General features: G+C 42.0%; 1 protein-coding gene across 2 annotated transcripts in view; it reads left to right on the forward strand.

Moving 5' to 3' along the window:
- The window catches only part of LOC139373011 (lysine-specific demethylase 6A-like), a 48,076-nt gene that overhangs the window by 8,824 nt on the left and 23,487 nt on the right, over positions 1-15,765 (forward strand). For both annotated transcript variants that reach the window (XM_071112969.1, XM_071112970.1), the window contains exons 3-7: positions 3,666-3,774; positions 4,928-4,977; positions 9,143-9,201; positions 10,280-10,400; positions 11,081-11,135. In XM_071112969.1, coding sequence (XP_070969070.1) covers positions 3,666-3,774; positions 4,928-4,977; positions 9,143-9,201; positions 10,280-10,400; positions 11,081-11,135 — 394 coding nt within the window. The remainder of the gene's footprint in view (positions 1-3,665; positions 3,775-4,927; positions 4,978-9,142; positions 9,202-10,279; positions 10,401-11,080; positions 11,136-15,765) is intronic.

Here is a 15,765-nt window from a genome sequence, read left to right on the forward strand (position 1 = left end):
CTAAGGAAGAGGAGTGGGACAACAGGCCACAATCAACAGCCTGATCAACTCTATGCAGAGGAGATGTCATGCTGCATGAGGCAAATGGTCACACCAGATACTGACTGGTTTTCTGATCCATGCCCATCTATTTCTTTAAGTTATCTGTGACCTGCAGATGCATGTCTGTATTCCCAGTCATGTGAAATCGAAACGAGCAGTTCATGCTTGAAAACCCACAAGTCAGAGTTAACCCAGTTGTATATGGGAGAGTGGGCTGAAATTTCTTCACGGCGACATGAGAGACGGATCAATAACTACAGGAAGTGCTTGGTTGGAGTCGTTGCAGCTAAAGGTGGCACAACCAGTTATTGTGTTTAAGGGGGCAATGAATTTTTCACACAGGCATTGGGTGTTGCTTAATATGAAGTATGTGTGCAGTTAATCTATTAGGTTTTGATCTGACCACATTCAGTATAATTTATTTGGTTGCAAAAGTAGAGCCCTTCAGAAAGGGGTGAATACCTTTTTACTGTGTGTGATTCGTTGTGCTTTGTGTGATTAGCTACCAGCTATGGCACAAAACGACACTGACCACAGCAACTGCAGCATTTATTGTATCTGGAAATGTGCTCATGCTTGACTTTGAACTTTTTTTATTCGCAAATGCGAGTGAAATGCTTGTACTGTAGAGCCCTGACCACTTGCCAATATGGCTGGTGAAATAGACATCTTACCTGCCAGTGCCAAAATCTACCTGCATTTGGCGGGTTTCATTTTAGGTTCTGGAACATACCCCTTTTTGTTTTGCCATATGCAGTACAACAGACATTTACGCACGTCTCGTCTGGTCTGCATAACACACAGGATGTAACCAAATGACTGGTCCCACAGAGGGAACTCGTTTTGTAATGGAGTTAGTTGCTGTACGCAGATAGTATTCCTACGTTAGGTTCTGTTCTTCCCCAGCCCATTCCATGCCTTCTGAGTGATCTAACACACCACAGTATTGCCCACTATCCCTCAACGTTGATGAATATTGAGTAGGCCAAGGGCATATGTGAATCTCTTCACTCACTAGTGTTATTGGTTCACTGTCATGGCACAAACTCCCCTGAACTTGGTAGTCCAGTTGAGTGACAAGTGGACGTTCTACCCACCTCACCCTCCCCAAACACACACGGACACGCACATTTCAGAGACAAATACCTAATGCTGTCATTGAGTTAATCATTGGCTGGTCATTATCAACGTTCTTTAAGTGTTCGATTTGCAAACAGTTTTGAATCGGTCTTGTTCAAACATACTTTTTTTTTTTTCTCTCTCTCTCTCGCTCTCTCTCGGTGAGTGACTGATCTAAGAGCCACCCAGATATAGGGCCTAACTAAGTGACATCAGAATTGGCAACAGTGAATTAAACATGAAAAAAGCTAAGCGGATCTCTTAGGCAAGCGTCATTCCACTTATGCACTTACATTTAAACTTCCGACTTCAACTGTATGTGGCTAAGGTGTATGTAAACTCAGTTTTTCACAATTCATGACATTTAATCCTAGTAAAAATTCCCTATCTTAGGTCAGTTAGCATCACCACTTTATTTTAAGAATGTGATATGTCAGAATAATAGTTGAGAGAGTGACTGATTTATTTAAGCTTTTATTTCTTTCATCACATTTCCAGTGGGTCAGAAGTTTACATACTCAATTAGTAATTGGTAGCATTGCCTTTCAATTGTTTCACTTGGGTCAAACATTTCGTGTAGCATTCCACAAGCTTCCCACAATAAGTTGGGTGAATTTTGGCCCATTCCTCCTGACAGGGCTGGTGTAACTGAGTCAGGTTTGTTGGCCTTCTTGCTCGCACATGCTTTTTCAGTTCTGCCCACAAATGTTGTATAAGATTGAGGTCAGGGCTTTGTGATGGCCACTCCAATACCTTGACTTTGTTGTCCTTAAGACATTTTGCCACAACTTTGGAAGTATGCTTGGGGTCATTGTCCATTTTGGAAGAACCATTTGCGACCAACCTTTAACTTCCTGACTGATGTCTTGAGATGTTGCTTCAATATATCCACACAATTTTCCAACCTCATAATGCCATCTATTTTGTGAAGTGCAGCAAAGCACCCCCACAACATGATGCCGCCACCCCATGCTTCAAGGTTGGAATGGTGTTCTTCGGCTTGCAAGCATCCCCCTTTTTCCTCCAAACATAATGATGGTCATTATGGCCAAACGGTTCTATTTTTGTTTCATCAGACCAGAGGACATTTCTCCAAAAAGTACAATCTTTGTCCCCATGCGCAGTTGCAAACCGTAGTCTGGCTTTTTTATGTCGGTTTTGGAGCATTGGCTTTGCAGAGCGGCCTTTCAGGTTATGTCGATATAGGACTCTTTTTACTGTGGATATAGATACTGTTGTACTTGTTTCCTCCAGCATCTTCACAAGGTCCTTTGCTGTTGTTCTGGGATCGATTTGCACTTTTCGCACCAAAGCACGTTCATCTCTGGGAGTAATACCACTCCTTCCTGAGTGGTATTACTGCTGCATGGTCCCATGGTGTTTATACTTGCATACTATTGTTTGTACAGATGAATGTGGTACCTTCAGGCATTTGGAAATTGCTCCCAAGGATGAACCAGACTTGTGGAGGTCTACAATTCTTTTCTGAGGTCTTGGCTAATTTCTTTTGATTTTCCAATGATGTCAAGCAAAGAGGCACTGAGTTTGAAGGTAAGCCTTGAAATACATCCACAGGTACACCTCCAATTGACTCAAATTATGTCAATTAGCCTATGAGAAGCTTCTAAAGCCATGACATTTTCTGGAATTTTCCAGGCCGTTTAAAGGCACAGTGAACTTAGTGTATTTAAGCTTCTGACCCACTGGAATTGTGATACAGTGAGTTTAAGTGAAACAATCGGTCTGTAAACAATTGTTGGAAACATTACTTGTGTCATGCACAAAGTAGATGTCCTAACTGATTTGCCAAAGCTATAGTTTGTTAACAAGATATTTGTGGAGTAGTTGAAAAACAAGTTGTAATGACTCCAACCTAAGTGTATGTAAACTTCTGACTTCAACTGTAAGTGTGTGTGACCGACTATCTGAAGGAATGTTCTGGTGCATTTCTTAGTTGCTGTTTGTGTATATTTAGTGATTGTGCTCTGTTTCAGAAGCCATGTCCTCAGAGAGCTGTTACTGAGAGTGCAAGGTAACACTGTTTATGGGTTTCTAGAGTTCAGCAGTAGTCCTCCAGGAGTGGGTGTGTTTAATATGTGTGATTAGGCCTCAGGCAGAGCCATCCCTGTGAGTGATGCGCATCTCGCTGTGTTTTTTATTTTCCAGTGGAAGAAGTCCAAATCAAAACATGGTCCAACACACACAATGAACGGAAATCCATACCATCGCTCCCATTTATATGGACATTGATAACTGATTGAAAAGCTATATATATATATATATATATATATATATATATATATATATATATATATATATATATATATATATATATATATATTAGTGCACTACTTTTGACCAGGGCATATGAGGCTCTGGTTAAGATTAGTGCGCTATGTAGGGAATAGAGGGCCGTTTGTGACTCATCCCATGTGAGACTTCCTGGTAAGAAACACTGCTGTCTGTGTTCATGCTGAGTTTCTTCTTGCTTTATTTGTCCCCAGGCCGTTCGTTCCTATGATTCTCTCATCTTGAAGGCTGAAGGAAAAGTGGAGCCAGAGTTATTCTGCCAGCTAGGCCACTTCAACCTCCTCCTGGAGGAGTACGCTAAAGGTGAGTTGACGCCCCTCTTGCGCTCTATCCCTTCGCTCGCTCGCCCCCCCCCCCCCCCCCCCCCCCCCCCCCCCCCCCGTATGGACATTGTTTTGCAAACATTAAGTCAACATTTCTACATGCTGTGTGGCATTATTCAAGTGTGTTAACTTCTGTGCAGCGTCAGCGGGGAGCTAACATGATGCTCTCCAGACTCCCAGTGCAGCCTAAAGTCAAGTGGAGCAGGCAGGGTGCTTTCACACTTTAATAAGGTGGACATCGGCTGCACTGATAGACTGTTGAACCGTGAGACACATTTGACAGAAGTACCAACGGTAACAAAAATGATAGTCCCGAACCATTTTTCATGTTGTAGTATTGGAAAAAGTCCAGAGGTTTCAGTATAGCGTGCAACACCTGTGTCTACTCTGGTCTTGGCACATGGGCTCCAGCCAACAGCTAGCAGAGTGCAGGTAGGCTAGTCTACCCAATGAGATTACTGTGAGAATATTTGTCAAACGGCAGTCAAGCATCGATCAAGCCCCTTGAAATGTATTGTATCAGAAGATCACCGTGCACTTTCAGCACAGTGTGAAGTTCATCTGGAGTTCCCACTAGGCACAGATGTCTATTCCACATTGGTTCAATGTCGTTTCATTGAAATGATGTGGAAATAACATTGAGTCAACCGGTGTGTGCCCAGTGGGTTATTTCGTCTGTAGCCTAATAAACTGCATGGTTTCTCAAGTCATAGTGGGAGGACCAAGCACCATATCATCGCATGACTCCCAAGTTTACTTCCATATGAATGTTATTAAAATCAGTATTTGTGCATAAAGGCATTTCCACCAGCATTTCTCACATAATTAATTTTAGAGAAACAAAAAGATCCCACCGTGTCGAAAGAACAAGTTATCTATCCATATTTATAAAATTGAATTGTGCATAAAAACAGTATGGTAACATGTTGTCTGTCACACTCTATTTCCTCTATTTTATTTGTTATTTTTACCTAGTCCCCCCACCTGGGTTAAAAATGTAATTAAACTTAATTGCAGTTAGATGCAGTTGAACCCAACTTGGCATTGCTGAAAATAAAGCTGGTCTTATAGCAAAGTTAGTTGGTGTTAACCTTTTGGTATGTCTGGTATTTAATATCCCTCTTCTTTCACAGCATTATCAGCATACCAGAGGTACTACAGCTTACAGTCCGACTACTGGAAGGTGAGAAAATACTACTGACGGACACCCTCTGAAAGCTTCTGCATGCTTTGGTTTCGGCTGGAGCCTATTCAAACTGAACAAATGTGCTCACAAACTCCCTTAAAAGACCTTCGCTTGGAAAAAATAGAGACGGCGACAATAGCTCTGTTTGTCCCTCTTTAGACGCAGTAGCCAGTATACACTTCCTCAAAATAGTCAGAATGAACCTAACTCAAGGTCTTTCATTTAATTTGGATGTTTTTGTCAGATCTTAGTTGTGTAATTTACATATAAGATGTTTGGTGCAGTGTTTCTCAAGTGAAATGTGCATGAAAACGAGTCGTCTATCCTTGATGACAAACACTTATTTGAAGAATTACTATAATTGACCAAAGATGGACGAAGAGGCGTAGACTTTGGCTCAACTTCAGCTTGCCACGGAAAAAATGTAGCGTGCACGAAAAGCTGAAACACCGTTGCCAAAGCTCACAATGAACAAACACGTCACAAAATGTCATAATACAGTGGGGCAAAAAAGTATTTAGTCAGCCACCAATTGTGCAAGTTCTCCGACTTAAAAAGATGAGAGGCCTGTAATTTTCATCATAGGTACACTTAAACTATGACTGACAAAATGAGAGAAAAAAATCCAGAAAATCACATTGTAGGATTTTTGATGAATTTATTTGCAAATTATGGTGGAAAATAAGTATTTGGGCAATAACAAAAGTTTATCTCAATACTTTATATTCCCTTTGTTGGCAATGACAGAGGTCAAACGTTTTCAGTAAAGACTTACTGAAAACGTTTGGTTTTCACACACTGTTGCTGGTATTTTGGCCCATTCCTCCATGCAGATCTCCTCTAGAGCAGTGATGTTTTGGTGCTGTTGCTGGGCAACACGGACTTTCAACTCCCTCCAAAGATTTTCTATGGGGTTGAGATCTGGAGACTGGCTAGGCCACTCCAGGACCTTGAAATGCTTCGTTGCCCGGGCGGTGTGTTTGGGATCATTGTCATGCTGAAAGACCCAGCCACGTTTCATCTTCAATGCCCTTGCTGATGGAAGGAGGTTTTCACTCAAAATCTCACGATTTGGCCCCATTCATTATTTCCTTTACACGGATCAGTCGTCCTGGTCCCTTTGCAGAAAAACAGCCCCAAAGCATTATGTTTCCACCCCCATGCTTCACAGTAGGTATGGTGTTCTTTGAATGCAACTCAGCACTCTTTGTCCTCCAAACACGACGAGTTGAGTTATTACCAAAAAGTTATATTTTGGTGTCATATGGTCAGATGAAATTCTCCCAATATTCTTCTGGATCATCCAAATGCTCTCTAGCAAACTTCAGACGGACATGTACTGGCTTAAGCAGGGGGACACGTCTGGCACTGCAGGATTTGAGTCCCTGGCGGCGTAGTGTGTTACTGATGGTAGGCTTTGTTACTTTGGTCCCAGCTCTCTGCGGGTCATTCACTAGGTCCCCCGTGTGGTTCTGGGATTTTTGCTCACCGTTCTTGTGATCATTTTGACCCCACGGTGTGAGATCTTGCGTGGAGCCCCAGATCGAGGGAGATTATCAGTGGTCTTGTATGTCTTCCATTTCCTAATAATTGCTCCCACAGTTGATTTTTTTCAAACCAAGCTGCTTACCTATTGCAGATTGTCTTCCCAGCCTGGTGCAGGGCTACAATTTTGTTTCTGGTGTCCTTTGACAGTTCTTTGGTCTTGGCCATAGTGTAGTTTGGAGTGTGACTGTTTGAGGTTGTGGACAGGTCTTTTATACTGATAACAAGTTCAAACAGGTGCCGTTAATACAGGTAATGAGTGGAGGACAGAGCAGCCTCAACCTCTTGGAGCTCCCCCCTACTTTGTGCAATTTCCGCCTGAAGACATACCCAAATCTAACAGCCTGTAGCTGAGGCACAGAACCAAGGATATGCATATTCTTGGTACCATTTGAAAGAAAAAACTCTGAAGTTTATAAATGTGAATTGAATGTAGGAGAATAACACAATAGATCTGGTTTAGATAATACAATGGAAAAAATCATGTTTTTTTCTTTTTATTGTTGTATCATCTTAAAATGAACAAGATAAAATTCAGATAGGATGATGGGGACAATTTCAGTGAAAAATATGAGGGCAACAGTACTTGTGCAAAGTTTCAGAATGATAACTGCCAAAATGAGTGTGCTACATGACATTTATCATGAAGTCACCCAGGTATCCCACACAAGTAGCCCAAATGTACCCAAGTGGCCAAATTGGTGAAGGTATACATTTTGAAACAATAACTATATGCCTCAGTTTCAGAGTCTTCAAAAAGCAGATCTGTCTCACTTTCACGATGAATTTCCTCTAAAATTGTTTCTACATTCGTATATGTAGTCTTAGAATTAGCTTTCCTTGACTTATTCGCCATGATGTTGGATAAATAAACAGCTGAAGATGCAAGTCACCGAAATACTGCTGTGCGTAATAAGCTAAGCTAATAAGGATTGCTCCTTCACAGTTGAATTGGGAATGGTGAAAGAACAGTCCTTTACGCCAGCGTTCAATGGAAAGGTTTCTCTTACAACAAAGAATCATGGGATATTGCTGTTTACTTCTGCTCATTGGCTATCTACTCAGCTAGATTTCAAGACGATCAGTGGTCATTCGGTTAAAAGACAGTTAATCAGCAAGACAGTGGTCATATAATTGGTGCACAATGGACTCGTCACTTGTCTTCCAATCGGTTTTTCCGGGTCAATACTTCCCGCAAAATGACCCATCAGGTTTGGTTGTGTTACAAACAGTTGATTGCAAGGAAACCAAACATGACTGGATAAAGTCAGGGAAAGTCTGTCTATTTTACGTTGTATGTTACGTCGAAAATTGAATGACACGAAATTCAACGAGATTAGCGTTCACAAAATGTTTTGTGTTAGGCTATAAAAAATGGATTTAACTGAACAAAATACCATTCATTGTGTAACAATGAGCCTTGGGATTGCAACCAGAGCAAGATCTTCAAAGGTAAACGATTTATTTCAATGCAATCTGTGATTTTGTTACGCAAGTGCTGGCTGAATAAGTAGTTTGATATGGGGGTCTGTGCTCAGATAATCGCAGCGTATTCTTTCGCCATAAATCCTTTTTTAAATCTCACAACGCAGTTGGATTAGAAAGATTCTAGGCTTTCAAACCATGTGAGACACTTATATTTTCATGAATGTTTAATATGACTATTTATAGCGATCACCGTATGTTGTCGAATTTAATCCCGCTAACGGGTTCGGTGCGCAGAGAGGTTAAAGAAGTTACAGGTCTGTGAGAGCCAGAAATCTTGCTTGTTTGTAGGTGACCAAATACTTATTTTCCACCATAAATTGCAAATAAATTCATAAAAAATCCTACAATGTGATTTTCTGGATTTTTTTCTTCTCATTTTGTCAGTCATAGTTGAAGTGTACCTATCATGAAAATGACAGGCCTCATCTTTTTAAGTGGGAGAACTTGCACAATTGGTGGCTGACTATACTTTTTTGCCCCACTGTATATGAACGAACTGTTCCCAACAGTTTCTGATGGGGAAGCATGCGGACACCTTTACTCTCACGCTCTTATCTGTGGAGCTCTTATAGAAGTAATGTCTCCATTCTACTTCTACTGCATATTATATTCTGCTCATGTTCATCCTCAACCTGCCAAGGTTAACCCATTCACATCGCACCGGCCGACCAACCAGACACAGGAAGTGTGTGTGGTTATGATTCAGGGATTTGTCTGGAGGCACGCTGTGGGTTGTGGCTTTCAGATTAGACTCATTCTCTGCCTTTTTCTGTTTGAGTCGAGAAATCTGTGGTGAGATGTGAGCATTTGGTAGGCCTACATGGTGATTCCATTTGAGCGGTGGCCAGCAGAGACGATCCCCAAAAGGCATCTAGTGCAGTAACCAGTCATTGCACAAAGAAAGACTTCTATTGCTTGTGGTTAAAATGAATGGTCCATAACTAATGACGACAGATTAAGACGGATGCCTTATAGAGTGGGTTTCTGGAAGGGCTCCTATGCAGACGACATGTCTGGGCTGCTGCCATTTTGAAAGCGTTGTTTTTGTGTAGGCGTGTGTGTGTGTGTGTGTGTGTGGCCTGTAACTAATTAGTCTTAATGGTGCTCTGTGTGCATCTGCTTCTTCCAGAATGCTGCCTTCCTATATGGCCTGGGCATGGTCTACTTCCATTACAACGCCTTTCAGTGGTGAGTAGCTGTCTTGTACAACCTAAGTATGGAGGACTAGATTATGATGGTGTTACAACAGTTATAGTGTGTGTGGAAAAAATGTGTATGGTTGCCATGGTGACACCATCACCAGTTGCTTCCCACATGGCACCTTATTTCATTTACTAGTGCACTAGTTTTGACCATGACCCCTATGGCCCTGGTGGACAGTAGCGCATAATGTAATGAATAGGGATCCAGTTGTGAAAAATCCCAGAAGATCTAGTTTTTAAATAATAAAAAATAACATTTTACCCCCTTTTCTCCCCAATTTCGTGGTATCCAATTGTTAGTAGTTACTATCTTGTCTCATGGCTACAACTCCCGTATGGGCTCAGGAGAGACAAAGGTCGAAAGCCACGTGTCCTCCGAAACACAACCCAACCAAGCTGCACTGCTTCTTAACACAGCGTGCATCCAACCCGGAAGCCAGCCGCACCAATGTGTCGGAGGAAACACCATGCACCTGGCGACCTGGTCAGCATGCACTGCGCCCGGCCAGCATCAGGAATTGCTAGTGCGCGATGAGACAAGGATATCCCTAACGGCCAAACCCTCCCTAACCCGGACGAAGCTAGGCCAATTGTACGTCGCCCCATGGACCTCCCGGTCGCGGCCGGCTGCGACAGAGCCTGGGCTCAAACCCTGAGTCTCTGGTGATTAAGACCACTGCGCCACCCGGGAGGCCCCCGAAGATCTCCAGTTTTAATCACGCTGTGAAGAAACCAGGCAGATCTCCAGTTTTAATCACGCTGTGAAGAAACCAGGAAGATCTCCAGTTTTAATCACGCTGTGAAGAAACCAGGAAGATCTCCAGTTTTAATCACGTTGCGAAGAAACCAGGAAGATCTCCAGTTTTAATCACGCTGCGAAGATCTTCAGTTTTATTCATGTGATATTCTCTCCTCTGGAGGGCTGTGGTCTCTGTTCAATACTGCAGCACTGACTCTTCTCTTTCATCTTCTGAGTGGCGTCTCTCCCATTTCTAACTTGGAATATACTTATATCCACTCACTCACTCACTCTGTGTCTGTCTCTATCTCTTCTCCTCCCCCAGGGCGATTAAAGCTTTCCAGGAGGTGCTGTACATCGACCCCAGTTTCTCACGAGCCAAGGAGATCCACCTGCGACTCGGCCTCATGTTTAAGGTCAACACCGACTACGAGTCAAGCCTAAAGGTACTCTGCCTGCCTCTCCCCTCCACCAGTGGAGCCACCACAACATTTCCCACAGGACATCCAGGGAGGAACATTAGTGTAGAATTAATATTTTTATTTTTATAGGTTGGCACCTTACTCTATTGATCAGGGATGGGCCACCAAAAATCTGAACTCATTATGGGGTTCTCAGTGGCTCGTGGGTCTGTGTACCCACATCCATACCCACACATGCAGCCAGTCCTTTTGGGGGATCCTACGCACAAAGTAGTTAATTTCATGCGATTCTACTCATTTTGCCATGGGGCGGAAAGAAATGTCAATGGGGTCCTGTAAAGAGGACTTGCACAGTGTGCAATCTCCATCAGTTGCCCACTCCCTTGTTCGTTCTCTCCTGCTCTCTAATTGCAGTGCAGAAAGTGACCAAGGGGAGAGGCAGCTTGCTGAAGAATTGATTTCCTTGTGTCTGACAGTCAGGGAAAAGGAGTGTCTCAGTGCATGGGGATTCATGTACAGGAATGACCTTTTGCATTGTTCTTTTGTTTCTGTGTATTTCTTGTCCTTCAGTGGATGTTAATGCCTTGATATTCTGTTCTGTCGACAGCATTTCCAGCTGGCTTTGATTGACTCCAACCCCTGTTTCTGTGTATTTCTTGTCCTTCAGTGGATGTTAATGCCTTGATATTCTGTTCTGTCGACAGCATTTCCAGCTGGCTTTGATTGACTCCAACCCCTGCACTTTGTCCAAAGCTGAAAGTAAGTAGTGTGAATAAAGAGAATTCGGTAATGCAAGTTTCCTTTTTTAAATATGCATGTTTACATGTTGATGTTCATTTGAGATTTAACTACAGAAATGTACTGGACAAATTGGCCAACTATGTTGATTGAGAGTAGGGATGGGCATGCGTAATGGAGTACTCAAACTGATGTCTAAAAAATATATATATATATATATATATATTTTGCAACTCCACAAGGTGAGATACAGTGAGGGGAAAAAAGTATTTGATCCCCTGCTGATTTTGTACGTTTGCCCACTGACAAAGAAATGATCAGTCTATAATTTTAAAAAATCAGGAAAAACACATGTCAAAAATGCTATAAATTGATTTGCATTTTAATGAGGGAAATAAGTATTTGACCCCTCTGCATAACATGACTTAGTACTTGATGGCAAAACCCTTGTTGGCAATCAGAGGTCAGACGTTTCTTGTAGTTGGCTACCAGGTTTGCACACATCTCAGGAGAGATTTTGTCCCACTCCTCTTTGCAGATCTCTTTGCAGGCTGACGTTTGGCAACTCGAACCTTCAGCTCCCTCCACAGATGTTCTATGGGAATAAGGTCTGGAGACTGGCTAGGCCACTCCAGGACCTTAATGTGCTTCTCCTTGAGCCACTCCTTTGTTGCCTTGGCTGTGTGTTTTGGGTCATTGTCATGCTGGAATACCCATCCACAACCCATTTTCAATGCCCTGGCTGAGGGAAGGAGGTTCTCACCCAAGATTTGACGGTACATGGCCCCGTCCATCGTCTCTTTGATGCGGTGAAGTTGTCCTGTCCCTTAGCAGAAAAACACCCACAAAGCATGTTTCCACCTCCATGTTTGACGGTGGGGATGGTGTTCGTGGGGTCATAGGCAGCGTTCCTCCTCCTCCAAACACGGCAAGTTGAGTTGATGCCAAATAGCTCCATTTTGGTCTCATCTGACCAAAACACTTACACCCAGTTGTCCTCCGAATCATTCAGATGTTCATTGGCAAACTTCAGACGGGCATGTATATGTGCTTTCTTGAGCAGGGGGGGGACCTTGCGGGCGCTGCAGGATTTCAGTTCTTCACGGCGTAGTGTGTTACCAATTGTTTTCTTGGCAACTATGGTCCCAGCTGTCTTGAGATCATTGACAAGATCCTCCCATGTAGTTCTGGGCTGATTACTCACCGTTCTCATGATCATTGCAACTCCACAAGGTGAGATCTTGCATGGAGCCCCAGGCTGAGGGAGATGGACAGTTCTTTTGTGTTTCTTCCATTTGCGAATAATCGCACCAACTGTTGTCACCTTCTCACCAATCTGCTTGGCGATGGTCTTGTAGCCCATTCCAGCCTTGTGTAGGTCTACAGTCTTGTCCCTGACATCCTTGGAGAGCTCTTTGATCTTGGCCATGGTGGAGAGTTTGGAATCTGATTGATTGCTTCTGTGGACAGGTCTTTTATACAGGTAACAAGCTGAGATTAGCTCCTAATCTCAGCTCGTTACCTGTATAAAACACACCTGGGAGCTAGAAATCTTTCTGAGATTTCCCTCATTAAAATGCAAATCAATTTATAACATTTCTGACATGCGTTTTTCTGGATTTTTTTGTTGCTTTTCTGTCACTGTTCAAATAAACCTACCATTAAAATTATAGACTGGTCGTTTCTTTCAGTGGGCAAAAGTACAAAATCAGCAGGGTATCAAATACTTTTTTCCCTCACTGTGTGTGTGTGTGTATACAGTGCCTTGCGAAAGTATTCGGCCTCCTTGAACTTTGCGACCTTTTGCCACATTTCAGGCTTCAAACATAAAGGTATAAAACTGTTATTTTTTTGTGAAGAATCAACAAGTGGGACACAATCATGAAGTGGAACGACATTTATTGGATATTTCAAACTTTTTTAACAAGTCAAAAACTGAAAAATTGGGCGTGCAAAATTATTATTAGAGCTCTTATTGCGGGACTTTGAAATAACTGAGTTGAGCCACATTTTGTCAACTTATGTGTATTGAACACTATTCCTGAGGAAAAACACTACTGCGTGGATGTTTTGGAGTCTGATAACTCTGAGGACGACGTTGGGGAAAAATATCTTGGGTATTGAGTAGACTGATACACCATTTCATTGATCCTCAAACCTTAGGTAAAGCTGTACAGTGCAACATGTATGTCAATACACACAATAGGCTGACTGGGGAGGTGATTTCACACAGTCACAGTCCCGCGATAAGAGCTACAATGCCAATGTTTGCGTAAACTCTTTACAGTTGTGTTCTGTGGGTGTCAGAGTAGACTGATACCGCATTTCATTGCTTCACATTCCAACCTTGTTTAACATTATCTAGTATAAATGTCATGATTCCACCAATTGTAACCTTCTACATCACATTCAAAGAGGTACTTTTTTATTTTGAAGGCAAACTGCAAGTTACACTTGTGCCTAATCCTTATTGTGGCAAGCTTCACAACAAAAAAATTATCTGGTCGAGCTTCAAAAGCCAAATGATGCTAGCTGGCTGCTTATACGTTAGCTTTGGGCAACAGGGTTAAGTAGCTGGCTAGCTATTTATTTTCATGAAGTTCAATTTCAATAGCCGAACAACAAGTGGCTACCTAGCTACTACTTACATGGATTCCTAAATCATTGCTTAGAATAGTAAAAATGATTGCAGTTTCTACTGTTGTATGTCGTCAAGCTAATAGCAGTGATGCTATTACTGTAACTCCGGTAGGGAAACTTCGTAGTGCGTACCGGTGCTCGACCAGTTGCGAAAGCATACGTCGCCCACGACAGAGAGCGGTTGATTGTCAAAGACAATGAATTCTATTATCTTGGCGTTAATGGATTTCGCCTTTGAATTGTCTCGCTAAAATGTTGTTACTCCTTCAAATGACTATTCAACTTGTTGACTGCTCAATCCACACAGCAGACATTGTGGGCTAGGTTAGGAATGCTGTGTTGCGTGTCGTGCAAAATTTTACTTCGGCGTCATATCGTCATGTACCGACATTATATAGGTATGCACGTCAGCGTTGACATCGGTTTTGCACATCGGTGTTAAACTAGACATTGGGCTGATACCGACGTTGGCATTTTTAGCTAATATTGTCCGATATGTTCACTGATATATCGTGCATCCCTACTGATAACGAATCCTAATTGCTAAGTTGCCTCATATTCAGGCAATAAATAGTGCCATTTTTTTAATTAATTTTTTACCTTTTAACTAGGGAAGTCAGTTAAGAACATTCTTTATTTTCAATGACGGCCTAGGAACAGTGGGTTAATTTCTCTAGGGTACGAGGCAGCATTTGGAATTTTGGATGAAAAGCATGCCCAAATTAAACGGCTTTCTACTCAGGCCCAGAAGATAGGGTATGCATATACTTAGTATATACTCAGTTTTTCTAAAACTGTTAAAATAATGTCTGAGTATAACAGAATTGATTTGGCAGTTGAAAACCTGAGAAATCCATTCAGGAAGTAGGATTTATTTTGTTGTAGTTTTCTATTCAATGCCATTACTTAGGACTCAAACTGCAGTTCCTATGCAGTTATAAATTGTTTCAGGCTTGTATTCTGAAAAATTAGGGAGTAAGAGCAGTCTGACTGAGTGGACCCTACTGTGTCAGAGCTTTTTCATGCATGCGACCAGAGTGCCTTTCTTGTTTACCTTTTATATTGACAACGTTATTGTCCGGTTGAAATATTATAGATTATTTAGGCTAAAAACATCCGAGGATTGAATATAAACATCGTTTGACATGTTTCTATGAACTTTGCGGATACAATTTGGATATTTTTGTCTGCCTGTTGTGACTGCGTTTGAGCCTGTGGATTACTGAAGAAAATGCGCGAACAAAACGGAGGTTTTCGGCTATAAAATGGACTTTATCGAACAAAAGGAATATTTACTGAATAAATGAATGAGTGCCACCATATGAAGATCATCAAAGGTAAGGGATTAATTGTATCTCTATTTCTGACTTGTGTAACTCTTCTACTTGGCTGGTTACTGTTTGTAATGATTTGTCTGCTGGGTTATGTTCTCAAATAATCGTACGGTATGCTTTCGCCGTAAAGCATTTTTGAAATCTGACCGTGGTTGGATTCACAAGAAGTTCATTTTTAAACCAATGTAAAATAGTTGTACCTTTTCTGAATTTTTTGAATGAGTATTTCTGTATTTGAATTTGGCGCTCTGCAATCTCACTGGATGTTGGCCAGGTGGGACGCTAGCGTCCCACATACCCTAGAGAGGTTAACAGCCTTGTTCAGGGGCGGAACGACAGATTTTTACCTTGTCAGCTCGGTGATTCGGTCTTGCAACCTTTCGGTTACTAGTCCAACGCTCTAACCACTTGACTACCTGCCGCCATGTGACGTGTATGTGTAGGCCAGTGACAACACATCTCAATTTAATCTATTTTAAATTTGGGCTGTAATGCAACACAATGTGGAAAAAGTCAAGGGGTGTGAATACTTTCAGAATGCACTGTAGCTAACCCAACAACTGTAACAATGTATTTGATTAGAGTGAAAGGAGGTGGCGTGGTAGGGTTTATCTAGCATACCGAAAACATTACACTGCATGATATTATTGTTATTTCATTCGGCTTTCTCCCCCTCT

The sequence above is a fragment of the Oncorhynchus clarkii genome, chromosome 18 (genome assembly GCF_045791955.1).
Source record: "Oncorhynchus clarkii lewisi isolate Uvic-CL-2024 chromosome 18, UVic_Ocla_1.0, whole genome shotgun sequence".
In the NCBI taxonomy this organism is placed as follows: domain Eukaryota; kingdom Metazoa; phylum Chordata; class Actinopteri; order Salmoniformes; family Salmonidae; genus Oncorhynchus; species Oncorhynchus clarkii.